General features: G+C 37.6%; 1 protein-coding gene across 10 annotated transcripts in view; it reads left to right on the forward strand.

Annotated features, from left to right (window-relative positions):
• Phtf2 (putative homeodomain transcription factor 2) overlaps nt 1-27,480 on the forward strand; it is a 135,424-nt gene that overhangs the window by 47,306 nt on the left and 60,638 nt on the right. For 5 of the 10 annotated variants that reach the window (XM_023724287.1, XM_023724288.1, XM_004639251.1 and 2 more), the window contains 4 exons: nt 17,740-17,796; nt 18,108-18,119; nt 24,460-24,529; nt 25,185-25,343. In XM_023724287.1, coding sequence (XP_023580055.1) covers nt 17,740-17,796; nt 18,108-18,119; nt 24,460-24,529; nt 25,185-25,343 — 298 coding nt within the window. Of the gene's footprint in view, nt 1-17,739; nt 17,797-18,030; nt 18,120-18,140; nt 18,284-24,459; nt 24,530-24,822; nt 24,986-25,184; nt 25,344-27,480 lie in introns of those variants that run through there. The other 5 variants (XM_023724290.1, XM_023724289.1, XM_023724292.1 and 2 more) reach the window with 4 other exon arrangements.

Here is a 27,480-nt window from a genome sequence, read left to right on the forward strand (position 1 = left end):
CACACACACACACACACACACACACACATTAAATAAATAAAAATTCAAAAAAAGTTCTTTAGAAATATCTAGTATAATAAACGAGAAATCCAGAGAAGCCAGAGTAATGTACCCTGTCATGGGGATGGGGAATAAACCCAGGCATTGAAATTGTATGTGCTTACTTATGCTTAGTTCCCCTGCTTTAATATATGAGAACATTATTTTCAAATGAGTATAGAGTTTTTAAATTTATTTACTTTTCATTCATTCAACAAACACTTATTAAGCACTTGTAGTGTGTCAAGCCCTGAGGACACAGAGCTGAGTGTGTTTAGTTCCTGCCCTTGAGGACGCACAGTCTCAGGGAGACGGTAGACACACTAGTGACAATACACCATGAAGTGCTGAGGCGGAAGCATGACGGAGTGCTAGGGCATGACAGGGTGCTTGATGAACCCTTCCTGGGCGAGGATGGGGGCGGCTTCACAGACCAGTCCGTAATGCAGTGCCCAGGAAGTGTCTGGCTCACTGCCAGCGGGTTTGTGTGGCCAAGCCTCAAGTGTTGGTCTACAGGGGAGTTTCCTGCTTTAATTTTTCTCTGTAAACAAAATTCAGTATTCTCTTAAGTTGGGCATGTAAGACTAACTCCTAGTTTTAAAAAATTGCTTCCATTTTTAAGTACAGATCTTTTTCTGAAATTACATTGAAAACAGTAAAGCAGATATTATAGTGTCTATAGATCATTGATCGTAAAATCAAATTGAATCAAAATTGAGTATATAGTCATCTGTATGTACAGTTCCAGGTTAATGTTGTAAGATGCAATTTAGCATGAGACTCCTGTTTTATTCAAGACATGTTTCCACAAATGAAAATCTGTATTTAACCTGTAACAAAGTGCACAGAAATACAAGCCATTGAGAACTCAATGGAAGTTCTTAGAGTGCGCAGCAGAATGCTCAGGAGCAGCTCTCAGGTTTGTGTGGTTTCTCACAATGTGTGGAGTCCACCTCCAGACACTGTAGAAGGTTGAATTCTTTTGGTGTTTGTGGTGCTTACAGAAATGACCTGATCTGTTCAATATTATGTGTGTTACTGGTAATATTAATTATAAAATAAAGTAAAATCTGAAGCCTAAGAAAGCAAGCTTTACAATAAATATCCCAATTTTAGAATTGCTTTTTTGTCTAATTTAATATAAGCATTACATTCTTCCATAGTGTAAAAGGTTTTTAACATGATTGCTCAAATACTTGTCTTTCTATGCAAGTTTATGCTATATTTCAATTAATGAAAATCAGAAATTGTTTCGACTTTCCATTGTATTTTTTTTTGTCTTCTTGGCGAAATGGGGGTTGAACTCAGGCCCTTGTGCTTGCCAGGGAAGTGCTTATTCCATTGAGCCATCTCCCCGGCCTCTTTCCATTGTATTTGAAATATTATGTAACAGAATCAAGAACACTGCATTATTGTTCCTAAATTTCAAGAAATGTCACTTTAAAATTTTATTTTAAAGAGGAAAAAACAATTTGAAAACAATAGAGTAATAACAATTGTTAATACATTGCATATTTTAATGAAGTTCTGTTACAGAAAAATTTCTCTAATTGTATAATGATGGTATTTTATGAATTATTAGACACTGAAGTCTTACTGTATGCTAAATGCCGTGTTAAATTATTTAAAATCATCATCCTGGTTTCAAACATCCTGGAGGAAACAAGCCCTCAGCGCTTTCACACTTGCTGTGTTTAAAGTGCTCCAACTCCCAGTAACTGTCAGAACTGAGCCCTGTTCATGTGTTCTGTCTTTAAGCTTCATGAAGCAGTTTTAAGTAAGTCTTAAAATCCCAAATAATGCAAGTATAACATCTGTTGATGTAGCATGATTTTTTTTTCTCATTTGCAGTAAACTATAATTTGTACTAGGTAATGTTTAGTCATCTGGGAAGTAAATCCTGTAAGTAAACAAGTTAATATTCTGCCAGTATTAAAATTAACTAATAATATTCTAATTTCTACATCAAGGAGAGAGAGCCTGTGAATCACCTGAAGCAGACTTCTGCGTGTAAAGGGGAAAACCTATTAAGAGTCAAAATTTGATGGCAAACTTTAATTTTCTAAGTTTCCCTAGAAGCCAAGGCCTTGTGAATATGTATGCCTTTCCACTAAATGCACTTTGGGTCGTTTTATTTAAAGAAATTGTATACTCTGGTTTCTCTTCAGATCGTATAAATCTTTTGCCTTCTGAATATGGGCTGCTTGTCATGACATGCCAGTTGCTGCTCTGATGTCTCTCAGGTAGATGGTTGTTCAAGAAGGGGGTGGTGAAGGAAGGCAAGAGACAGGAAAAGGAATAATGTGGGACTGTCTTGCTTCAAGGTTGTATATGGTGAGATTTTTGGACTTATGTGTGAACATAAGAAGTATATAATTCTTTGTGCCTATTTTTAAAGTATATTCTAATTTTTTTATTTACAGAAATTGTATAAAAATAAAGATAGTGGTTTTTTTTTTTTTTTTTTTTTTTTTTTTGGTATCACTTCCTTGCTGCTAAGGTTTAGATGTGCCCCAGGGCTTCTCTAATGGATGCATCATCCCTAGTGTGGTGATGTTAAGGTGGTGGCACCTGGAGAAGGTGGTCTGGTAGGACTGTGTTAGGTCATCAAGGGCAGTGCCCATGGGAGAGACTAGTGCAGTTCTCGCTCACCCCCAGGTGGTGCCCCCGAGAGCAGAACCTGGCTTCCGAGTCTTACTGTCTTTGTGTCTTGCTATGTGATTTCTCCTTACACACACTGCCAGCATGATACTATGTACGAGGCTGTGGTGTAACTAGAGATGAACACATGTGGATGCTACACTGAGTCCCTAGAACTGAGCTAAATGAGTCTCACTCTTTGTACATTGCTCAGCCCTAGTTTTGTTGTAGAATCAGAAAATCGACTAAGACCCGTGCCATAAATGTAATTAGTTACTGTGGTACTGGGAGTCAGACGTAGGGCCTTTGCACTGAGCTATATTCCCAGCCCTTTTTTCAGTTATTATTATATTTTGTTTGTTTTTAGGCAGGGTTTTGCTGTGTGGTTCAGGCTGGTCTTGAACTCACTGTGTAGCCCAGGTGCTGGTCTTAATTCTGCTCGAGGCAGTCTTCCTGTTGCATCCTCCCAGGTGCTGGGATTACAGGTGTGTGCCACCACACCTAGCTCTCATTTGTTATTTTGAGACAGTGTCTTAAGTTTCCCAGGCTAGGTTCAAGCACAAGACCCACCAGCTTCAGCTGTCTTGAGTTCTGGGTTATAGGCACACACCATCATGCCTGGCTGAAAATTCACTCGTTTTAAGTGTACAGTTTAATAAGTCTTAGTAAGTTTATACTTTGTGCAGTTATCACTACATTCTAATCTCAGAACATTTTTATTGTCTCAAAAGGAAACTGCATGCTTATCTCCTACGACTCATTTCCATCTCACCTTGTGTCTGCGTCTGCCTTTTTGCCTGCAGAGTTGTGTCTTCTCTGCATTTCCTATCAGATGTGAAATGGTGCGTGTGTCCCACATAGAGGATATAGCTTCTTAGTGTTATATTTTGAATCCTTGTCCCTTTATTGCTGAATAGAATTCTGTTGCACACATGGTGCACATTCTACTTAACTATTCACAGTTGATGGATGCTTCTACTTTTCAATGACTATGAGTAAAATGACTGTAAACATTCATGAGTGACACTTGGGACAGTTTTTCACTCCTCTCAGGTGGAATCACCACATCACAGTTGCTGAACTGTTTCCCAAAGTAGCTGCTTCATTACATTCCCGCAGGGATTGAATGTATGCTGGTACTGATGTATTTCTCCACATTTTTAACTCATGTTATTGTCTGTCTTTGTGATTGTAGTCATTGTAGATACCAAAGAAGTAACTTTTTTGTGTTTCTTTTCATTATGTTGCTATTATAATTTTAGTTTGAAATTCTTACCAGCTTTTGAAATCCTAGGACAGATTTGATTGATTGATTGATTGATTGATTGATTGATTTTGGTACTGGGAATTGTGAACTCAGGGCCTTGTGCTTGCCATGCAGGCACTTGTGCTGCTGAGTTATATCCTTGGGACAGATTTTTAAACTGGAGTGATCTTCGTTGTGCTACTTACTGCTTGCTCTGAAGATTGTACTGCATCCTGTGAGGTCTGAGAAGTAGTCTTTAAATTGATTAAAATTTAGGACTATGAGGTGGAATCAATGAGATTTACTTGTTGTAGAGTCAAGAATCCATCTTGATTGAGTGGCATATCACTGAGGTTTTCCCCCCTTTAGCACTGCACTAGTTAAATTGAAGATTTTTTTTCATGATACTGCCTGTTTTTTACTCTTGTGTTCTGAAAGTGTTTTGGTAATTGATAAAATATTCATAAATAATGCTTTTTTCTTGGTATATTCAAAATAAAAATGATCTGATATCAAATAACTAAAATATGTGACAGATTCAAGTTCTTAAAAATTGTGTATGTGCCACCTTAGATTAGGTGATAGAAGGTATAATAAAGTAAATATTTAACTTAGTTTGATACAGTAAAACACCTGTGCAGTTCTCCTATGCATATGATGTTTTGGTTTTACTGACTGATAAGGCTCAGTTACAGGGTTGGCAGAATTTAACAGGACATGCATTTTAGGGGTGAATCATAACCCAGTTCCTCTTTTGAAGTCGTTCAGGCAGTTGAGAGGATAGCATAAATAGACACGTTCATGTTAAGAAACACTTCTTTTTTCTGTACCCCAGACAAACTGTCTCCCCACTTTTCCAGGATAACAGCCTCTTACATACTGAAGAAATGGTAAAGTTATATATTGCTACAATCAGTTTTTTTTTTTTTTAAAGGGACAACTATTCTTAGGAATTTGGTTAATGAAAAACAAATCTGTTGGTCAAAGGATGTATCTGAAATAGATGATGTGTTTAATTTTTATCTAAACAAGTAGTTTTAAGATGTTTTTTATTTTTTAGTAGCAATTTCCACAAATTGCTTTTATTGCAATTATTTAGAGAAAGACCACTTAGGAAGTTGGCCTTGCATAATGGAAAACCTATGTCAATAATGCCTTTGGGTAGAATCTAAATTCTTAAAAACTGATGGTCTTTGGACAAGTCAATCTCCTTGAGATTCAGTTTCCCTTTGTTTACAATCAGAGTGATATTGCTGACTTTTGAATGGTTTTGAAGAAGGTTAGCTTTTAAAATAAATACCACCACAAGACATCATACCTATATTTTGAATAAATACTCTGAATAACTACTATGAAGACAATATGCAATGTAATAATTATTGTAACTGTACTACTAACCTGTTTTGAAACTGTTTCATTGTTATTTTTATCTTTTTTCTCTTTAAAATATAAAAATAAAATAAATACTACTTTTCATTTTGGCATGAGTGGTTTACATTTTATTGCACACTGATATTGGTCCTGTTTGTACTGTCTGACTCTTAGTAACTTAAAATCAAAGAAGAAAATAGAGAAACAGACATTGACATTTGGCTTTAAACATCCTATGTTTTGAGTCTGATTCTCTCACGTGCTGTCTTGTGATTTTGGGGAAGTTACTTGTATGTATCTGTTCCTTTTTCTGTAAATTGGAGAAAACATTATTTCAAGGATTGTTTTGAGGGTCAAATGTCATTGTTTAAGTCAAGGAGTTGGCCTGTCATGGTTGCAGTCCTTAACTGCTAAGAGCTGCTAAGGTTTGTTGAACACTTATTATGTGCTATGCCCTGTTCCCCCACCCCTGTACTGCAGATCCAACTCAGGACCTTGAACTTACCAGGCAGGTGCTTATGCTGCTGAGCTCTGTCCTCACCCTTTATGCCCTGTCTTAAGTCCTTTGCATACATTTAATCATCCTAAGAGCCCTATGGGATAGAGATTACTGCCATTATCCTTATTTTGAAACAAAGGTTCAGAGAGGTTGCTTGAAACTCACTTCTTTGGCATATGGTCTCTGCCCTCTTTTGTTATAGTGACTCCACCCCCAAATCTTAAAAGAAATAAAATTCAGCTTTTCCTTCACCTGTCTGTGGGCACTCAGGTAGATGTTGAGTGGTACTGTTAAACTTGGCATCTGTGGCTCATTTCCTGCCTGGCTGCTGTCAGGAAGCAGCAAATCTCAATAACTGGGAGGAGTGGTTACTGTTTAATAATGTTGCTCAAGTTTTAAACAGTCATTCTTTGTATAGAAACAGGGATAAGAATATACTTACACAGACCTAGATGTTAGGTCTGTCCCTCAATGCAAATGCAACCAGGAGACATGGTAAACACAAGAAAGATGCAGCCATGGCTGGTGTGACTGGGTATATTGCTCTACAGTGAACATTTAAAATATAAGTAGTAAGACAGCATCAGACAATAATATTGGTACTGATATAGTCAGTGCACAAACCAGTAACAATAGGTGTTTGTTACAATAATCAAGTATTACATACTACACGTAACTGCACATGCTGTCCTTTTGTACAACTGGCAGCACAGCAGATTGTTGACAGCAGCATTGCCACAAACCCATGGGTAAAGGAAGAAATTGTTCTAGGGGACTGTGAGGTTGCTAGGCACTGGGTACTTTCAGTTTCATTGTCATCGTATTAAGTGTAGTTTAGTTGTAGGGCATATGTGTGATGATCACGTGACCCCTTTATTAACCAGTATGTCAGTAGCATGTGATTGTATTTGTTTCCATTTATTGGAAGTCTTATAAACTTACTGAGTAGTAGGTTGGTTTTGGTCATTGTTTTTAACTGAGTAAATATTAAATTATTATAAAATGTCTGTTTTGGGGCCAGGGAGACAGCTCAGTAGAATAAGCACTTGCCTGGCAAGTGCAGGGTCCTGAGTTCAATCCCTGATCCTGCAAAAAAAAAAAGTCTGTTTTTTAGGAAAATTTTGACATGTTGATAAATTCCTTAGACTAGGTGCAATGGTTAACATTCATTTTTCAAAGTTTTTTTCCTTATGTAAGTTTGATATACCAAATAGAAACAAAGTGAAGATGTGTTAAAGTGAGCAACACTGTTAGTGGTCTTTTATTGTGTTCCATTTAGAAGCTGAAAAAGCCAACCCTTAATTTTTTTATCAACCTTTAATTTTAAATAATAAATGGCTTTTATAAAATAATGTTATATTTTTATGGCTTTGGCTCTAAAAGCTTTATCACTTGGGAATTAATATGATAGATTTGTTAATTAGAACTTTAATATTTGCTGTGTACTGTATAGTGTATTTTGCGCTTTTAGTTAATCAAATAAGATATATTTGAATTACTTTCCTGTGATTAGTAAAAATAATAATTTTCTGTTTCCTTGCTAGCAGTGTCTCAGTAATTCATAATCCAAGGTTAGGGTAGGAAAAACGGAAGTTAAATTCTCTTCGAGATTTCATCCTGGGAAAGGTTGTGAATCAAGCAGTACCTTGATTAATAAATCTATTGAGAACATACCACCATATACCAGCAAGTCGAAAAGTAAACAGCCCTCGTCAGTTATGCAGAGTGGTGTTGGCTTGCAATAACAGGAATGTTCTCATTAAAGTTGGTACAGGATAAAACACCACTGTATTCTGCTTTTCCTTTTTGCTCACATGTCAGCTGCGCAGTGTGGATAGCCAGGACCTGGAAGGGGAGGCAAGCCAAGGCTATGTTGGGCCCCTCAGCTGTGGTGAATTTTATTCTCCTTGTTAGCCATTCATCTCTGTCTCTCCAGTTTAGGTGATATTTGGATAGAGAATCCGATGACCTCAGCCTGTGTCGATTGTCTGGCTTTGGTCACTGTAAGGGAGAGGAGCTGCAGGATCGAGTCACACCAGTGCAGTGGCTGGAGTCCCTTTCTGAGGATAGTGGGCTTCCATCGTTTGTATTTAGTGGTTGACTGCTCACGTAAGCGTGAAAGAGGGGTGTATGTTGAGTCAAATAGATTATGATTTAATCTTCAAATTTGTGATTTAGTTCCTTAATCTTTAAAGAACTAAAGAGATGACAACCTGTAGAGCGTTAGTGATGATCTCCTGAGTCACACTGTGCCACATAGTAAGGATTACTACCTCTCAGGTCATTTTCCACTCTTTGAGGACCTAAGGGTAAGAGCAAGGAGTCATCAGATGAGACAGTTCATGGCTGTTTCTTCCTCTCCTGTGGCCAACCTTAGCTTGTTGCCTTCAAGGCCAAAAGAGCTCTCCTTGTCTTCTAGAACTTGGAGTTCTCCCAACTCCACCAGAGTTGCTTGGCAGGTTCCCTTCCTCCCTTCCGTTCCTGTCCTGTGAACCAGTTGAATTCTTTCCATCACCACCTAGTGCAATTTAAGTTACCCTCTGCCAGAAGAATCCCATTTGGAATGCTGTTTTCTTAGTCACTTGGTATTTTTGACTATTTTGGTTCTTTACCTCAGTTTTCCTGTTTGTCCTGTGATGTGTGTCTCTTTGTGCAGCCTTTTATAACAGAATTTTTGACAGTTTCATTGTTAAACTATAACTTCTTAGCTGAAAGTTTCTATAGGAAAAGCCTAATTTATTTTCATAATGAAAGTTTATTAAATTGAATTTGAGCAGTTGTGGTTGATGTCCTCACACCTGGCCTCATCTGCTCATAGTACTTTTCCATGAGGAAATGTATCCACAACCACTTATCCTAGTGCCATACTCTTGTTTTCTTCTTGAGTGTATTAAATTTCATTTTCTCTTAATTTTTTAAAAATGCTGTTTTTATCATAAGTATCAAAGGAATATGCCTATGATTGGAGAAGTGGAAAATGCAGATAAGTGCCATAAAAATTAAAATCATACTATTAACATTTGGACTTTTCCCCAACAAAAATAGGATCATATTTCACTTTTTAGGGGGCTTGGCCCTAGCTCAGGCCTTTAAGTGGCTGCTTCCACAAAGCTGTCAGCCTCAGGTTGCTGGAGTTCGAACCTCACAACTCTCCCGCTGGCCAAAAGTGCCCTGAAGGCATTCGAGGAAAAAAAAAAAAAAAAAAAATCCATATTTCACTTTTTAATATTCCTGTTTAAAAGTGCTTTCTCAGGGCCCCAAATAGCTCAGCCGATTAAAGCGCCTGCTTAGGCAGATGCAGGGGTCGGGAGTGATGGATCCCCTGGCCTGCCATGCCAGCCCTGCCCCCTTCGTGTGCTGAGACTGCAAAGGAGACTGGGCGTGGTGGCGTGCGCCTGTAATCTCAGCATTTGGGAGGCTGTAAATAGGAGAATCACTAAGAGTCTGATCTACACAGTGAGACCCTGTACACCCTGTCCTAAATATATATAAAAAAAAGTGCTTTCTCATATCACTGGATATCCTTTAAAACCATAATTTCAATTACTGTGATACTTATATGAATATGCCTTAGGTACTAATTCATTCCCCTACCGGCATTAATATGTTGTTGGGCTGATCTCTTATTTCCTTAATAGCTTTAGATGTAGAGATCTTTGAGTAAACAAAGAAACATTTTCAGGCATTAAGGCATCAGTCTCCATGGAACCCACTAGCTATGTCCTTCCACCTTCATCCCACTCTCCTCCTCACTGGAGGCTCTGTTTTCCTGTACCTGACTCCCTGCATCAGGGTATTCTGCAGGGCATTGTCCCCATACCGTGCAGGAGCTGGGTCCCCTCACTTCTGCTTGTCCTCTCCCTGCTCAGGCTCTGGCTCCTTTCATCACCCGTGTGTACCCTACACTGGCTGTCCCATCTGCCATGCTTCTCCATGGGGGCTTGCCCCTTGCTTTGCGGCCCCTGTGCTTGAGCCCATCCAATGGCTTTAGCTTGGTCTTGTTCAGAGGAATTAGGGAGAAGGGAGCCGAGGAAGATGAAAATGTTTGTCAAGTGTGGTGTGTCACACCAGGCATGCGTTTAGATATTTGTGTCCACTTCTTTCCACTTCTCTATTGAACCTTGATGGGAAAAGGAGAACAGAAACATACCCCAGATGAGTGCTTCTAATGCCAGCTCAGCCGCATCTGCTTTTCCTGGTGTTCCTTATCACTCATGTTCTTTAAGCGAACATTTCTTACCTCCTGTATTGTCCCTCATCCTCTAGCCTTTCAGCTAATGATTTTTTACTATTTAAATGAGACCCAGATTTTTATCATGAATGTAATTAACCACTTAAAATGTTTTGGTAGTTTTAGCATTATATACTCGTATGAAATTTTTCCTTAGTTAGCTTTTAATACACTATATTGTTCCAGTTCTCTTCTTACCCATGTGCTGTTTTCAAGTCTCTTTACATGACTGATTCTTCGCTTCATTTGAATATTTATACTCAATATTTTGCTCTTGGGTTCTTTAAGCTACTTAGTTTCCCGAGATGGTCAGATTGAGCACCTAACATCTGAACACCTAGCTTTTGCTGCTGAGTTCCAGATGTTTACCTTCTCAACTCTTCAGTTCTAGCTGTAATCCCTGACCATTGATTTCCAACCTGCTAGTTAATTTCATGTGTTGGTGAGTGGTACCAGAACAGTCCCAGGTACTTAGCTAGTAGTTGTTTTTAATCTCTTACCCATTCCCTGAAATAAGTTTCCTTTTCTTACATGGTTTACCTCATCAGTATCCCAGTATTTCTCCTTTTGTATATTCCATCTGATAAGTACTCATTCTGTCTTTAAGTATTTTTCCTTTGGATTTTTGACCCTTTTGAGGCAGATTTTACCGTAATCATTTTTTTTCATTGAATTAATGAAGACACTTTTTAAATAAACTTGAGTCAGTGTTTGAGTACATCACTGTCTTTTCTTAGACTGTAGCTCCTTGGTCATGCTCTGTGATTTAGCCTGTCATCCCCTCGTCATAGGGTTAATAAAAGGGAGGGCATGGATATATTCTCTCCCCAATAAGATGCAACTTTTTTAAAATGTACTTTTCATTTATGTTCTATTTGTGCTTTACTTTTCTATAGTAAACTTCTGGTTATGATTCTGATAATCATTGATAATAGAAGAAACAAATGACAAAGCAAAGAGGTTGCAAAGAAAACTTTGTTTATGGTTAATAATATTTATAACATGACTTCAGTTTTTTCTCCAATTAGGATATTTTTGAGGTTCCCTCCAAATAACAACTAAAATAATAGGGGAACTGTTTTTAATGATTGAGTTACAAGATTGTGATCTTGCCATAGTGTCTTCTTACTTTTTAAGGAAATAATGATCAGAAGAGTTAGGGCCTTGGTAACATTATTTTGGAGTGGTTATATGTTTGAAAGAGTTAGATGTTTATGAGATTTTCCCAGACCTCACCTTTTTGTCTGATGTCATCGTCACTCAGTTTTCATTGTGCCACCACAAAAATTATTTTGTTTTCTAACTTGCTCATCATGAAGTCACCTGAGCGCTCGCCATCTAAGCTCTACCTCCTGTGGGGAGGTCATTGTACGTGTTTCGCGGACATTCAGAAACATTGAGCAAGGGTTAAAATGGAAGGCTGAAGAGTGGCGTAGGCATCATTTAGATGGAGTAAGTGCGACTGCTTTTCTTAGTAGAGGCTTGTTGGGAGCAGTTCAAGTACTCCGAGACATCCACAGACATTTAAGGGACGTATTGAAGGGACAGTGGTTCCCAGAGAGAAGCAGTGAAAACCTGTTCGGTCTTTAACACATTGAGACCTTTACTTTGGAATTAAAAGTTGTTTTTTTTTTTTTTTTTTAAATAGAGTTTCATACTAGCTTCAGTTTGAGATTTATATGGAGGTTGTCAATTTTAATGGTTTTAAGTGGCTTCTGAATGTTTCTTTGGCATGTTTCAGCAGTGTAAATAGAAGCTCTGAAAATACTTTTGGGATGTCCTCCAAGACAGCATAGTTTTTGGGGTTAAAGTTCTAAGTTTTTAAAATTTATCTTAAAATTTAAGATTTTATTTTAATGTTTTAAAATATTAAAGATTAATATTCTCACTATTTTGTGAACTTTGTTGTATTAGTAATTGGTAATTTTATCCTTTTAAATTAAACTTACAGGGAGATCATTATGACAGTGCAGCTGATATATTTTAAGTATCTGGTGTTGACAGCTCCATTTCCACTTACAACCGCAGTTATCGATAGTATTAGATTTGTTTTTAGGAAAAGCACATTTATCTGCGTAGCCATTTTTATGTATCCTCTGTGTAGACGTTTCTAGCTACCTTGCTGCTTTTGCTGGCTCTCACAGTAGTACTGGAATTTTCCTTTCCCAGGGTGATCTAAAAGCAAAAAGCCCCAGCTCTCCATGTGGCCTTTGATAGGTTCTGGCCCTAGTATGAGTTGCTGAATTATTATGGTGATCATCTGATGTGGCTGAAGCCCTTAAAGCAACAGCTTATCTTCCCCAAGACCACCCCCCCTTCTTTTCCAGCTCAGCCCAGGGTGCAGTTTGTTCTCACCCTTCCCACTGCCTCAGGGAAGACCCCAGTCAGCTTCTCACCTATATCAGGGTTTTCAATGGGTGTAGCAACAGAGAAACAGGCAGAAGGAAAAAGGGAAAGGGGTTTTATTATCTTTGAGGACAAGGAGAGAAATGGGGACGATAAAGGATCCCCTGAGTTACAACAAAGGGAGGCTGAGGCTTTTATTGCCTTTTGCCAGGGGTAGAGTTTGAGGGGGATGTTTAGCTTTATCAGTCATCCTCTGTACAGATGTTTTAATTATTAATTTAAAAATAGCTTTTTAAAAATAAGGTAACTGAGGCCTAGAGATAATTTACAAAGAACTAATATTTTCTTGATGTACCTAGTAAATAGCAGAAACTTTGCATGGCAGTTCTTCCCGTTTCCAAGGCTTAGAGGTGAGATGGGGCTCAGGTCCGAGGCTGTGCGTGTATCCAGTGTGCTTTCCATCTGTGTTGGAAGACACCAAGAGCTGACTGACTGAGCACTGGGAAACCAAGGGTTGAAGTTTCAGCGTTCTAAATATCACAGACGGTGTTTTCTGATGATTACTTTTATTGGTTTGTTTTTTTTTTTTTGGCGGAACCGGGAATTGAACTCAGATCCTTGCGTTTGCCAGTCAAGCGCTTATCCTACTGAGCCATCTCCCCGGCCCTGATGATTACTTTTATATTTATAAAAAAATAGCTTAGACAAAAGTATCTTTGATGAAGTAGCTGTTAAGTTACTACAAAAACATAACATGGTACAGTCATATCACATGGAAAAACATGATTTTTGCTGATGGATAATGCATATACCAAAAAAAGCTACAGAAGACATAGTATTCATATCAATTTAGAGATAGAAATGGCCACCAAGTGCAGAAGTACAGGCTTACTTCCTTTTTTTTTTTTTTTTTTATGCATTTGGTTGTTGCAGTGTCTCACTAAGCAGCCTGGACTTGTGTGATCCTTCTGCTTTCAGCCTCTCCAATCCCCTATTCCTTATTTCAAGAGATGCTTTAACCTCTTGACTTGGGGATATTCATATTTTTTTACCATATACAATCTGGCAAACAAAAGTAGATTACATTTGCCTTAGTTTATAATTTTCCTCTGGTATTTGTCAAGTGAAATGAAGAGCAGACTCTGGTTATCTTTTTGTATAACTTCTGGTAATTGTGAAAATAAAAAGCTTGCTTTTTAGTTTCTTAAATGAGATTCAGAAAAATTAAACATGGTAATGGTTGGAAAAATTGCATCTTTGACTTACACTATTGTATATCCCTTAGTCGAAACTAGGTGCTTAAAACATTTGCAAATCTGGGTCTTGCTTCACCTTGCTTATGTTTATTTGTGAACCCCTGATCTTTTATCTAAGCACTCAATCTAATTAATCTATTGATAATGACCTCATTGAAGTGAGACACCTTCTCAGTAGCCTCTTGATACTTGAGCTACTGTTGTTCTGAATGTGATGACCTAAGGGGTAATCTGATCACCGAAAAGTAGCTTTTCAAATTGCTTTTCAAAGATACTGGTTTTCTAGAATTCCTAAGTGGTGCCTGCTTTCCATTTCATCATTTAATTATCTGGGTTTTAGTGTGTGTACTTCTGATACCATCATATTCATTACAGATTATTTTCTTAGGGGCTAGAATGGACAGGTAACAAGTAAAGGTATAATCCTTTTCTCTACAGAACAGTCCTCTTCTTTCTTACCGCTTTTCTTCCCAGTCTTTCCCTTCTCCCTGTGTCCTGTCTTGTTCTGCCTCTACATTTTATCTCATTGTATTGAAAGCTACAAAATTAGAATGATAATAGGAGGTAAGTGAGGAAGAGGTAAATTTTCCTGTAGAGTTACCATTGGGCAATAGGACTATGAAGACATTTTGTTTCTTAACTAATTTAAATTACCTTAGGAGTCCGGTATACTTAGGTTCACATTTTGGTTTATAAAAGTAGTACATATCATTGTGGGGAAAAATGATACAGTCAGTGACTGTAAAACACCATGGAAAAATGCTGTTCTTTCCCATACTTGTTAGAGCTAAGCAATGTGTGTTCGTGTCTCCTAAAAAGCTGCTTATATAAACTACATTAGGTGGCATATTAACAATATTGATTTTGCATTTAGAACTCGCTTTCTTTTTAGATCAGTCTTCAGTAAGTTAGGAAGTATCTAAAAGTATGTCTTTGCATTTTAATATACTTGACATTAAATTCTAGTATTCCATTTTTTTTTCTCTTTTAATTTTATTCTTATTGCTTTCAGGGTGACGTTCCCTTATTTTTTTGGTTTTGGCAATCTACCTCTATAGGGGCTTAAAGTTGATTTGTAAAGATAAGATGAAAAACAGCTACAAGACACAACAGATGCTAGAGATAGAAGAGGCAGAAAATGGTACTTGTATCTTACAGCTTCATTCTTTTCAGAGAAGTAGTTGATTATATGTTCTGCCAGCAATGGCAGTGTTCACACATAAATTAGGAATTAAAGCCTGTAGGAAGAAAATTTAGAACTATCCTTGCTTCTCCCAGGGGAAGTATAGTAAGAGGTCAGTGGAAGAGTGGTAGCTCTGTTGCTGCAGATAGGAAATGAATGCCCTCAGGGCAGAGCATTCTATTTTGTTCTGTTCCTCTAGAATACAGAAGCGGACTATGGGTCAGCTCTGGCTGGATAGGAGCACAGCAGAGACTGACTGTATTTAGACATCTCTGAGAGTAATAGCAAAAGCAGGATAGAATTGCTTACTGTTGCTAGGCATCAGAGAATGAATTTCATATTCTTAATAGGAGCCCAGATATTGTCTGTAAAATGTGAATTGGGATTTCACAGTCTCCTCTTACAATGTGGAACAGTGTTTTTTTTCTCTCCTAGAAACAGACTGCCACTTAAAATGATTCTTATTGGGTATCTCTAGGGCTACCAACAAAACATTATTTGAACATATATTTTTTGGTTCCCATAAATGTAGGCAGCACTTTTCTAAATACAGACTAGGCATTGTTCTCTTAGATAAATGTTACTACTGAGCATATTTTTGGTTTTTGTATGCATTAAAAACATACTGCTTGGCTGTGGTAGCACACACCTGTAATATCAGCTAAGGCAGGAGGATTGCCTTACGTTTTAGGCCAGCCTGGGGTACTTAGTGAGTTCAAGGTCAACTTGAGCTACATAGTGATGCCCTATCTCAAAAAACATAAATAAACAAATGTACTAAAAAAGAGAATATACTGGGTTTTTTTTTTTTTTTTCTTTTCTTTTTCACTATAATTGAACTTGGCCTTGGTATTTAATCCTATGTAGCAGAAGTGCAGAACAGAAACAGCTATCAGGTCAAGTTGGTCAATTATTTTGTGTGTCAGAGGTAGAAGAGGAGCTGTGTTTTAATTTCGATAGCACCACTCTGAGAATTGTTCTTGACCCACGATCTCAGGATGAGAAGATGGTTTTGGCCTTCCTCGGACTGTGTGTACTGTCCTTTGTTGCTCTGTGAAGATAGACAGACAGGAGGCTTGGTGCTTTCAGGAAGGTTTGACCCCAACCCTTGGGACTATGATCTCACTGGCCAGATTTCTGCTTGGAATGAGGAGAGGCTTTAGGCTGAAAGGGAATTTTAGAATTGCTTGACTGTCCCCTCCAGTCTTCTGCCACCACCACCACCACCTGTATTACACACACATCCAAAGAACCTGTTTTCAGAGGTGATTCAGGCTAAATTCATATATGAGGGTGATTTATCGAGAACATAGGCCTGACAGTGCAGAGTGCTGAACATCTTTGGAACCTCCATTTAGGTTTATAGCACCTCCCGTTTTCTCCGTATGGTATTTGCTTATGTAACTCAATGGTCTATTCTGATAGTATTTTTAAAACATAAGAAATGGATTGTGTAGAGTTGATGGCTCCAGTTAGAGAGGCATTTCATTACTTGTAATTGAAATGACACTTGTGTATGTTAAAAGAAGACCTTGTAAGGTGTTCACTTATTGCCTCTTATTGAAAGTGCCTCTCTAGTAAAGCAGGCTGAAAACAGGAGGATCACTATGAGTTCGATCTGTGTAGACCCTGTAGACCCTACACTAAATACATAAAAAAACAAAACAAAACACAAAAGAAAAGGTAAGTGAAGGAGCATAGATTCCACAGGAATAATTCTAGTCTGACTTGGTAATTCAGAGACTTGTTTTAATGAAATTATAACTTATTTTCCAAATGTGTAGCCATTTCAAACCTTTTAGTGAAACGGTAACCAACACTAATAAAAAAACAGGGGTGCACATATGTTTCAATGATAATTTTGGCAATATTTTGTTTTCATGCACAATACCAAACCCATTCTATCGTGTGGATTGTTGTAGGAATATCTACCTGCCAGTCCTTTCCCCAGCATCGCATTCTGCTCTCTATGAGTACCATACTGTAGCTAGATTGTGCCTCAGCGTGCCAAGGACACACCTGATTTTTTTTTTTTTTTTAGATGAGATCTCTCTATGCACATCTGAAACTTAATGGAGGGTAATTTATTGACTGGTAGAAGGACCTGGCAGAGGCAAGATGCTCAACTCATGGCAGTCAGGAAGCTGGGAGGGAAGTGGGAGCCAGGGCCAAGCACACACGTGCCAGCGGTGTCTGTCTGACCAGGCCCACCTCCAACACGTCCAACTTCTCGAGGCCATTTCTGATGTAAACCCTAATCGGAGTGGCTTGTTCATCCTGTACCAGTGAGAGTGCTAGCCAGGTGCTACCATAATGAGATTGTATTTCTGCACTCTCCCTGGATTTGTAGGTGTTTCACAAACTTATTTTCTACTGAGCTATCTCCCCAGCCCAAGGCTACACAAACTTATTTTCTAATGTAAACTTCAAGTGATAACTGTGGTCCACATGTTTATGAATATTAGTATCTTTAAAAGATTACTCCATGAAGGATTTATCACTTGGGATTCCTTTTATACTTGTATTTTTTTTTTTAATGAAATATACCAATGCTGTAGTAGTTGTGTGTGTGTTTTAAAATAAAGGAATCCCTAGGGTCGTGGTTTTCAAATGGCAGATTCATCTTTAGATGGAATTTTGAGTCTCACTCTGATATTTGTGATTTAGTAACCGTGGAGTGAAGCCCTGAGTTTACATTTCTGACAAGTTCCCAGTACTGCTCCTCTTTGATACTGCTGCTCATTAAACTGCTTGATATTGCTGCTCTTGAAACTGAATTTTGAGAGCCACTGCAGTACAGTATTGAGCTCAGAAGTCTGAGAAACAGCTAAATCTAATCTGTGCCAGATGAATGCTGAGTAGCTTGTAGCTCAGAGCAGAGCAGTGGAGTGATCCTTTAATGTAGTGTTGTATTTTGTTTTTTTACAGATTGGTGCCTATGATCAACAAATATGGGAAAAATCTGTTGAACAAAGAGAAATCAAGGTAACAGTTGATTTCATTTTATCCTGAAATGTAATTCCATAAATTTATTATAAATCTTTTCATTTAATACTTTTCGACTTACTTTTAAGATATAAACTTATATTTTTCTATATTTTTAAAGTGGTAAATTTTTTATGATGCCCAAGTCATGTGTCTTCTAGTTGTTTTCCTTTTTCTCTTTTGTGTTTCTCCATTCTTTTAAAATTCAGTTTCTAATGGTTACTTTCTTGTCAGCTTTTTCCCTTTCACTTGTCACCTTATACTTCTAGTTTGCTTTTCCTCCCCTTTGATGCTGTCATTGCTCTGTGCAGTTTATTAAGCTGGTAAGTGTGAGGGTCTCCCGCATGAGTAGTCCGTGCAGGTGCTTCTCTCTCACTGACATCTGCTTTCTGGTGCTACTAATGGAGTGACTTGGATGTAGCCTCTGAGCCACTGGCCAAAACCTTCAGGACAGTAAAACATTAATGAAAGTATTTGTATCATGGGGGTAAGATAATTCTCATAGGCTACTTTGCTAGCATGAAAACTATTTTTAAACTAAATTTGTGTTTCTTACTACTTTTTGGGAAATAAGATTTATGTTTTTTTCATTTGCGTAGATACTAATCAGTGTGTTCCTGCATGAGCTAAATGTAATCTGGGCCAACAGACTATTACTTTAGTTACTCGACATTTTCTGTTTTGTATAGAAAAGTTTACATTAGAAATGTTTACATTGGGCTGGCGAGATAGCTTAGTGGACTAAGTGCCTGCTTAGGCAAGTGCAGGGACCAGGGTTCAATCTCAGGCCCACATGCCATACTGGCCCCACCCCCAGGTGTGCTGAGTGGCCACCGAGACAGGGTGTGGTGTCGCATGCCTGTAATTCCAGTGCTGGAGAGGCTGAAAGCAGGAGGGTCACTACAAGTCTGAGCTGCATAGTGTGAGACCCTGTACCAAATACATTAAAAAAGTAATAATAAATTTTTAAAAATAGAAACATTTATATTACATCACTGCAACTTGTGTTTATACTATTTACTTTAAAATCTGCTCAAAAAATCTGTCAATGTTAATCTTTAATTTTATGAGGAATTAATACATTTATCAAAGTTGTGGTGTTAAATACAGGGTTATGTAGTGAGTTCAGAAATGAGTAGAAGTTTTATAGAACGGATACATAATTCTGAATGAGGGTTAACTTCAATTAAGAGATACATGTGTAAGTCTGAATGGAGCGGTCCGGAGGCAGATACCCCTGTGGAGGTTCTGGAAGACTTTGTAGGGGAGAGTTGGAATAGTCACGTGCATAAGAAGCAGCCAAGAGGCCTGCTGATAGAGCTTAGAAGCCTTTCACTTTGGTAATAGAAACAACTTTTAACTACTGCACCAGGGCAATTGAGTTCTCTGTGAGGGCTTGTCACTACATGGCATATGTGGATGTTTTCTGAAATTTAAAAACTAGAAAATACAGAAATATTTTTTTTTAGATTTTTGGAAGCCAGTTATCAAAAATTGCTATACTATTTATATATTTACCCTGATTTTAAGAGAATAGTAACAAACAGAGGTTACGGTAAGAGGGGGGACTCAATTACTTGCTTCTTGGTGCTATAGGATGACCTTAGGACAAGATACGACCCATAACTGTTTTCTAAAGCATATCTTCTATTAAAGATAATACTTTGAAAAAGTGATTGAAGTATTAAAATTCACTTTTGTTATTTTGAATGGAAAGAGGCAGTTTGGCCAGGCCCAGTGGCACATATCTATGGTCCCAGATACTTGGGGTCCTGAGTCAGGAGGACCATGAGTTGAAGACCATGTAGCAAGACTCTCAATTAAAAAAACACAACTAGGTAAAAATAAACTGAAACAATCAATTTTTTTGACAAATCAGAAAAAAAAAATCCATTCTTGCTAAACATATTATGGAAGCAAATTATTTATAATGAAGATAGAAAGTGACATTAATGTTAATATTTAGTAGGAAAAAAAATGCTCTTCTTTAAAGAACAGTATCAAATGAATTGAGCTTATTACATATAATTAGCTTACTGTCAAAGCAGTGAGCAACTCCTAAAGAAATCAAAAGAAGTCATAAAAATGTTTTTCTTGGGAATGTTGTCTTTTAAAGCCCTGTAGTTGATATTGCTAAAGTAAAATCTTTTGTAAGCTGCAAATCACATTTCCTTAAACTTTTTAGTAACAAAAACTTGACTTCATTCTCTGAGTGCTTTGGCCAAATTGGAAATTAAATATGTAACAAACTTCACAGCAGAGAAAGCAATTGGCGGAATTGTAGCTGTCTTTACAAACTATATAGTGTCTGACAAGGATTAACACTCCAGAAACTAAGGAACTCAATAGCAAAAAATCCCAAATGATCCAGTAGAACAATGGCCAATAGATCCAAGCCAGACTTTTCTGAAAAGAACACATACAAATGGTGAGCAGACGTGAAAAAATGTTCAACAACACTAATCAGGGCAAATAAAAACCACAGGGAGGTAGCACTTCAGTCCAGCAAGAATGGTTGCTAGCAGAAAATCTGAAGACAAGGCTGGTGCGGATTAGAGAACAGGGAGCACACTATGGTGGAAATGTAAACTGTACAGTCATTGTGAAAAACAGCATGGAGGTTGCTTGAAAAATAAATAGAATTACCTTTGGCTGCAGCAAGCCCACTGCTGGATAGACATCCAGAGGAGGCATAATCAGTATGTCAGAGACTTCTGTGTTCCCGTATTCACTGCAGCCCTGTGCACAATAGACAGGCACTGGAAATACTGAAGTGTTCATCACCTGATGAAGGAGTAACGAAAATGTGTATGAAAAATACAGTGACACACTATTCTGTGGTAAAGAGGGTGAAATCCTGTCATCTATTATGTGGATGGAACTAGAGATTATTTTGTTCAGTGAAGCCAGGCACAGAAAGATAGTAAAGCATCACAAGGTCTCACGCATGGGGATCTAGAGAAAGGTGATCTTGTAGAGGTGGTGAGCACAGTGGGTCTGCCAGAGGCTGTTGGGAGTAGGCCGGTGGGCTGCACCAGCACACAGTTAGACAGGAGCAGGGTACTTTAGTGAACTGTGCTTACCTAAGAATGTGCTGTGGATGTCCAGAATGAGGGAAGGATTTTGGATGTTTTCATTCCAAAGAAATGATAAGTGTTTGATGATATATATGTATCCTGATTTGAGTATTATGATACATTCCAGTGCATATTTTTATTTATATGTGCACCAGATGTCTCATGGCACCTATAAATAGATGCAATTAAAAGGCAAATATATTCCTTTTCATCTTTATGTCTTATTAGACTTTTTAAAACTTAAACAAAAAGTTGAGTAAGATTTCCAGCCAGCAAGACTCAAGTTTAGGTCCTTGTTACAATCTTATTATCGCACTAGCTCCATGCCCAGTGAGCAACGGAGGTCTAGATCACTGAACAGAAGTACTTGTGAACGTGGCAGCCCTCTTCATTTTTTGCCACAGCATTGTCCATGCAATTAGAGACTTATTAAAAAATGTAAAACTTGGTACTATTTGAGTCATTGCACTGTGGCAGTGATTAAATGTGCATTCAAAAAATGGTAAAATTCCATTCTTTTCAAAAATTTAGTTTTCATTTTTTGTTCACTTGTTTTGTTATGGTTCATAATTGAAATGCACTAAAGGAAAACTATGCTACTTTGTATGTATGTAGTTTATATCAAACCAATTTATAGAGTCTTTTCTTTTTATATTTTAAAAAAATCTTGTATTTATATATTTGGTACAGGGTCTTGCTACGCAGCAGACTTGTAGTGATCCTCCTATCTCAACCTCCCCAGAGCTGAGATTACAGGCATGCACATGGCATGTAGTACCCAGGTCCTTGGCCCAGTACCAAAACAATTTAAAATTTGCCAACTTAATTAAAATTACGTTTTATAAAAATTTCATCTTGCTGGTATCTTTTATTTATTTATTTATTTATTTATTTATTTATTTGCGGAACCAGGGATTGAACTCAGGCCCTTGTGCTTGCCAGGGAAGCGCTTATTCCACTGAGCCATCACCCCGGCCCCTATCTTTTATTTATTACACTGATTTATCAGTGAAAGATTTCTTCAAATATTCTGATAGACAACTTGAAGGGGAAGTTTTATTTAAACTGTCAATTATGATGTGACTCTATAGGTCAAAATAAGTGTTTTAAGAGGTTATAAAATAGAAAAGGAGCCACATATCTACAAAGTCAAATGTAACTTGCATGATGGAGAAACAGCATAGTTGTATAAGATCACAGCAATTTACCATCTATAATGAGGTCAAAACAGTTTTGCTGAAAATTTTAGATCTGTAGTAAATTATCAGAAAGTACAAACAATGAGGTTATTTCAAGTTGATAATTAGAAAAGAAGCAAGTGAAAATACTAGTTTTCAAGTTTTTGATAATAATATAAGTAAACTTTGATTTTAATAAATTTCACACAAAGTCAGTATGATGCTTCTTGTAGTGAAATTTGTTTGAATACATGTATGGTTAGAATTACCTTTCCAGGACCGGCCAAATAGCTCAGCAGATTAAAGTGCCTGCAAGTGGGTGCAGGGGCCAGGTGTTGATACCTGGGCCTGCCGTGCCAGCCCCGCCACTGGGGCACAGTGAGGAGATTGAGACTGGGCTTGGTGGTGCGCGCCTGTAATCCCAGCTCTTGGGAGGCTGTAACAGGAGGCTTGCTATGAGTCCGATCTAGTAGTGAGACCCTGAACACCCTGTAGACCCTTCTCTAAAATACAAAAAAAAAAAAAAAAAGAATTACCTTTCCAAATTAAAAAAATCTTAGGAGTGATTTATAGCGTGTCAGCTACTCTGTAGTGACACTAAGATGGAAATGAGGTCATTGGATTCTCAGTATTCATCATAAATACATTCTATAAGATCACCACCAGCACTGAATTAGTACTACTGACCCATTGCTGCTAGGGGAAATAATGTTCCTCCAAGCCTCTGGTCACTGTGTTGTGTCAGCCACTTGATCTATAACTTTTTAAATTATGTTTCTTTGTAAAGATATTAAATATATATATATATATTTTTTTTTTTTTCATAATGATAATTCATGGCCAATGAATTGGCACTGTAACTCATGTCTAGCCAGCTGTCTTACTTTGGGAAACACAAGACACTGGAGTCCTGCATGGGGTTCTTTTCAGCAATAAGTTGTCAATGAGAAATACAAATACATGAGAATCTAACCTGAAATAGACTGAGAACAGCAATTGTGTATAGTAATAAGAACCAAAACAAGAAGGCTGGGATTTTTGGTCCCAGAATTTCTTCCCCTACTCTGCTCATTTCTTCTAATGAGGACAGAAGCACTGAGAATACAGGCTTAAGGGTACTAATGATCATGAGTGAATTTCCTCTTTCAGAATCTGGGGGTGCGACATTCAACTACAATAAAAGTATTATTGCCGTATCTTTCAACTCTGACTTTCTGTTTTTGTTGTGTATCTTTGGATGATTTGAACCATTCTGATGAGTAGAGTATCTGAAGGAGGTCAAAGGTTAATCATCTGGATTTCAGGATGTAGTCTTGGTTAAGACATCTCAGTTAATTCTGACTTTAATTGATACCCCCTGTCTTATTTTTAGATGCCAACAGTTCTTAATCTGATTTGAACTTTAGGGGATCACGTTTCCTGCAATTAGGACCAAAGAAAAGGTTTACTGCTCAGTTTTTTACTAAATTAAATGAGTAATTTAAAAATCATCTAAGCCCTTGTGACATCTTAGCCTCTGAAGAATCCAGCCTAAGCTTTTCAGATTTATGTTAGTCTTAAGTAATTTGTAGTATTTGTTTGTTTGTTTTGAGACTGAGTCTTGCTATGTGGGGCAGGCTGGTCTCAAACTTGCGTATGTAGCCCAGACTGGTCCTCAAACTCGTGATGTTCCTCCTGCTTCAGCCTCCTGAATGTTGGGACTACAGACATGCACCTCCTGGCTTGTAATTTTTTTTTGATAGTTTTTTTTCCACCACTTTTGGCTGCCATCCCTATTCCTCCTCTGTATTGATGGAAGAAATGTAATCTTAGTCCATGTGTAGTGGTTCTAAGTTTAAATGGATTCAGTTCACAAAAACTCCTTGCCTGTCTGCTCTTCCTAGTCAGCATTTCTCAGTTCTGAGGTGATGAGGTGACACTGTGGACTGGGCAGTGCTGGCCTCGGACAACTCTAAAATCTCAGCACATCATTTTCTCTGGGGTCACAAGCGAGCATCTGCTGAGAAAGCTGAATTCAGGCTGGTCCTCAGTGCTGAGAGCCGTGCTTTCTACAACCAAAGCCCCCACGCCTCTTTGTCCTGCGGATGCTAGTCTTGGGCAGCGGCACTCTTGGGCCCATATTCAGATTTGCTTGGTGGAATGATAGTCTTCATATTAGAATGTTACTGTTAGTCATAAACAGCTTTGCATGTTACACACACCCTAGAACTATCTTGAAAAAAAATTCCTCAGTAAAAAATTCCTCACAGTGCCATAATTTCCCATTTGTAACAAATATACAGTGTGTCTAGTGTTTTACTTAAAGATTTTATTTTAAATTGAAGTCTTTAAAAGTTGATTCTTTTCTGCTATTCTGGAGCAAAAGAATATATATGTAAAGTTCCAATACTATTCTTAATATATTATAGGGATTAAGGAATAAACCAAAGAAAACAGCACATGTGAAGCCAGACCTCATAGACGTTGATCTGGTGAGAGGTGAGTACTGGTTAAATTAACTTGTAATACAAGTAGACATTGAACGTGAAGAGAAAAGCCAGAACAGATTTGGTATATAGGAGCCTAAATGAGGACAAGTAGCCTAGAAAAAAGAGAGAATGGAACATTTGAATACCACTGAAGATCACTCTAAGAAATAAGTATTTTTTTTAAAAAAGATATTCATGTTTACTTGGCAAAGATAGAACTTTGTTACAAAAGTGAAGAGCACTTTGTTAAGAAAATAGAAATTCTGTGCTGGAACTAACATCTGAATACTGTTCTTTATTCAGACTGTGGGACAATATAATATATGGGAGAAGTGCTACATCATTTTAATTCATCTTTTTCCAAGTATCTGAGTTAATATACTAGCAGGGAGAATGTGTTCTACAGTAACTCCACATTGGATGTTTATTCACAGTGGAATAAGCTGCAGAAAAATAAATTTCTTGGGTGAGGAAAATAATCCTGCATAGGTTGTATGAAAAAAAAAGCATATTTGGGCTGCCGAGATAGCCCAGCAGTCTAAAGTGCCCGCTTAGGCAAGTACTCTTAGCACAAAAATAATAAAGTTACATGCTGTCCTTGTTTTCTGTAGAGGCGTTAGAGAAACGTAAAAGTCACCTGTCATTCTATCTTGCTTGTTTCTCAGGGTCTGCATTTGCTAAGGCAAAGCCTGAAAGCCCGTGGACTTCTCTGACTAGAAAAGGGATTGTTCGAGTTGTATTTTTCCCTTTTTTCTTCCGGTGGTGGTTACAAGTCACATCGAAGGTCATCTTTTTCTGGCTCCTTGTTCTTTATCTGCTTCAAGGTATAATTAAGTGATGGAAATGTACTTTACTTTTAAGTTTTAGGATATTATATTTTTGGGGTTACTAAGGCCTGTTCCAAATAACATATGAACTACAGTTGTGAAGTGAGTGTATGTGAGATGCACAACTAGTTTGGCATTAAAAATGATTGAGATAATAAAGCAGGTATTTTTCAATATAATTTACAGAAATTTAAATCTATGGATGGCTAAAAATTATAAGCAAAATCATCAAAATGCATCTACCCTCAGACATGTGCGCGTGCACGCGCGCGCACACACACACACACACACACACACACTGTAAACTGCGGTCCCTGCACATTTGCCTAAGCAGGTGCTTTATACCGCGGAGCTATCTCAGCAGCCCAAATATCTTTTTTTTTTTTTTTTTTTTTTGTACAACCTATGCAGGATTGTTTTCTTCACCCAAGAAATTTATTTTTCTGCAGCTTATTCCACCGTGATCCTACCCTCATTCTGTATTAAAATATTGTATATCATGCACTCTTCTAGTTGCCTTCTCACATTCTTGTTTAGTTCTCGTAACACCCACTGACAGTGGGTACTTGTATTGTACCTGCCTCATAGGTGCAGACCTGGATGGCTTAAGCGTGTAAGCCAGCGGTCACCCAGTCGGGTGGAGCCTGGTTTAAGCATTGTCACCCAGAACTGAACACTGATTAGCAGCAGTAGACAGCATGATGTGTGTAATACTTTAGAGCATTCGGAGACTGAAGGACAACTCCTAAGAGCCTCTCACTCTAATAGAGCAGTTATTTTAATTTGGTTGATGCCTTTTTTTTAACTGTTACTTTTTTGGAGCATGATTTCAATCCCAAATGATTATCCACATGTTTTATCAGTAAACTGTGTAAAATGTATCTTTTAAGTAAATGAAAATGAACGAGAAATTGCAAATCTTATTTAAAGTTGAGTTTTCAGCTGGGTATGGTGGCACATGCCTGTGATCCCAGCTCTCAGGGTGCTGAAGCAGGAGGATTACTGAAAGTTCAAGGCCAGCTGGGTTACATAGTGAATTCAGGGGCAGCTTCAACTATACAGGGAGACACTATTTTTTTTTTTTTTTTTTTAAGTTGATTTTCCAGGGGTGGGAAGATGGCTCAGTGGAGTAAGTGCTTCCCTGGCAAGCGCAAGGGCCTGAGTTTAATTCCCGGTTCCACAAAAAAAAAAAAAAAAAAGTTGATTTTCCTAAGCCAGGGCATATCTTATATCTGTAAAAATGAGTGGATGGTGACAGTTTGTTGGTTAAAGTTATCAGACTGTGTTGCTTGTGTGGCATTTTTTGTTTTTAGTGCTAGAGATGAAACTCAGGGCCTCACATTTGCCCAGCAGGTATTCTACCACTGAGCTGAGCCTGAGCCCTAATATTTTGTATGATTATAGGTACAGGTTCATGAAAGAAAGACAGAAACATCTAGAAAAAAACTAAAGAGGGTTAAAGTATCTTTTAATAATCTTGCCTTTTGATTTACTTGGTAATACACATAGTTCAGATGATTTTGTGTAAACAATTCTGTATTACTTTTGTCATAACAAGCTTCAGAATCTTTATGTATAGTTTAAAATTACTAGAAAATATTACACCAATATTGGACATTTAAGCTGTATTTTGTCCTTTGCTATTATAATTAATGCTTAGGTAAACATTTGTTTATGAAGCTGTCTTATATTTTCAATTGTGGATTCTTAGAATGCATGAAATTAAATGTCTTTTCAATTTTCTAGTTTCTAAAAATTTATCTTTTTGTTGTTAGTAATGTATTAGATGAAAATTCTTCCAGATTTATATTAAAGTTTTAAAAATATTTATTTATTTTATATAGGGTCTCAATACACAGTTCAGACTCTAGTGATCCTTGTGTCTCAGCCTCTCCAATGCTGGGATTACAGGCATACACTATCATCCCCATTTTTGGGCTGGCATGGTGTGCCCGGGGTTCCAGGAGCAGTGTGACATGTAGTACCAGGGATCAAGTTTGGGTCCTTGTGCTTGCCAGCCAGGCACTTAAACTGCTGAGCTATCTCTCCAGCCCTTCTAGATTTACATCTGATATTTTGTAGGTATAATATTATATCTATATCTATATCTATATCTATATCTATATCTATATCT

Source organism: Octodon degus, unplaced genomic scaffold (assembly GCF_000260255.1).
Source record: "Octodon degus isolate 3935 unplaced genomic scaffold, OctDeg1.0 scaffold00108, whole genome shotgun sequence".
In the NCBI taxonomy this organism is placed as follows: Eukaryota; Metazoa; Chordata; class Mammalia; order Rodentia; family Octodontidae; genus Octodon; species Octodon degus.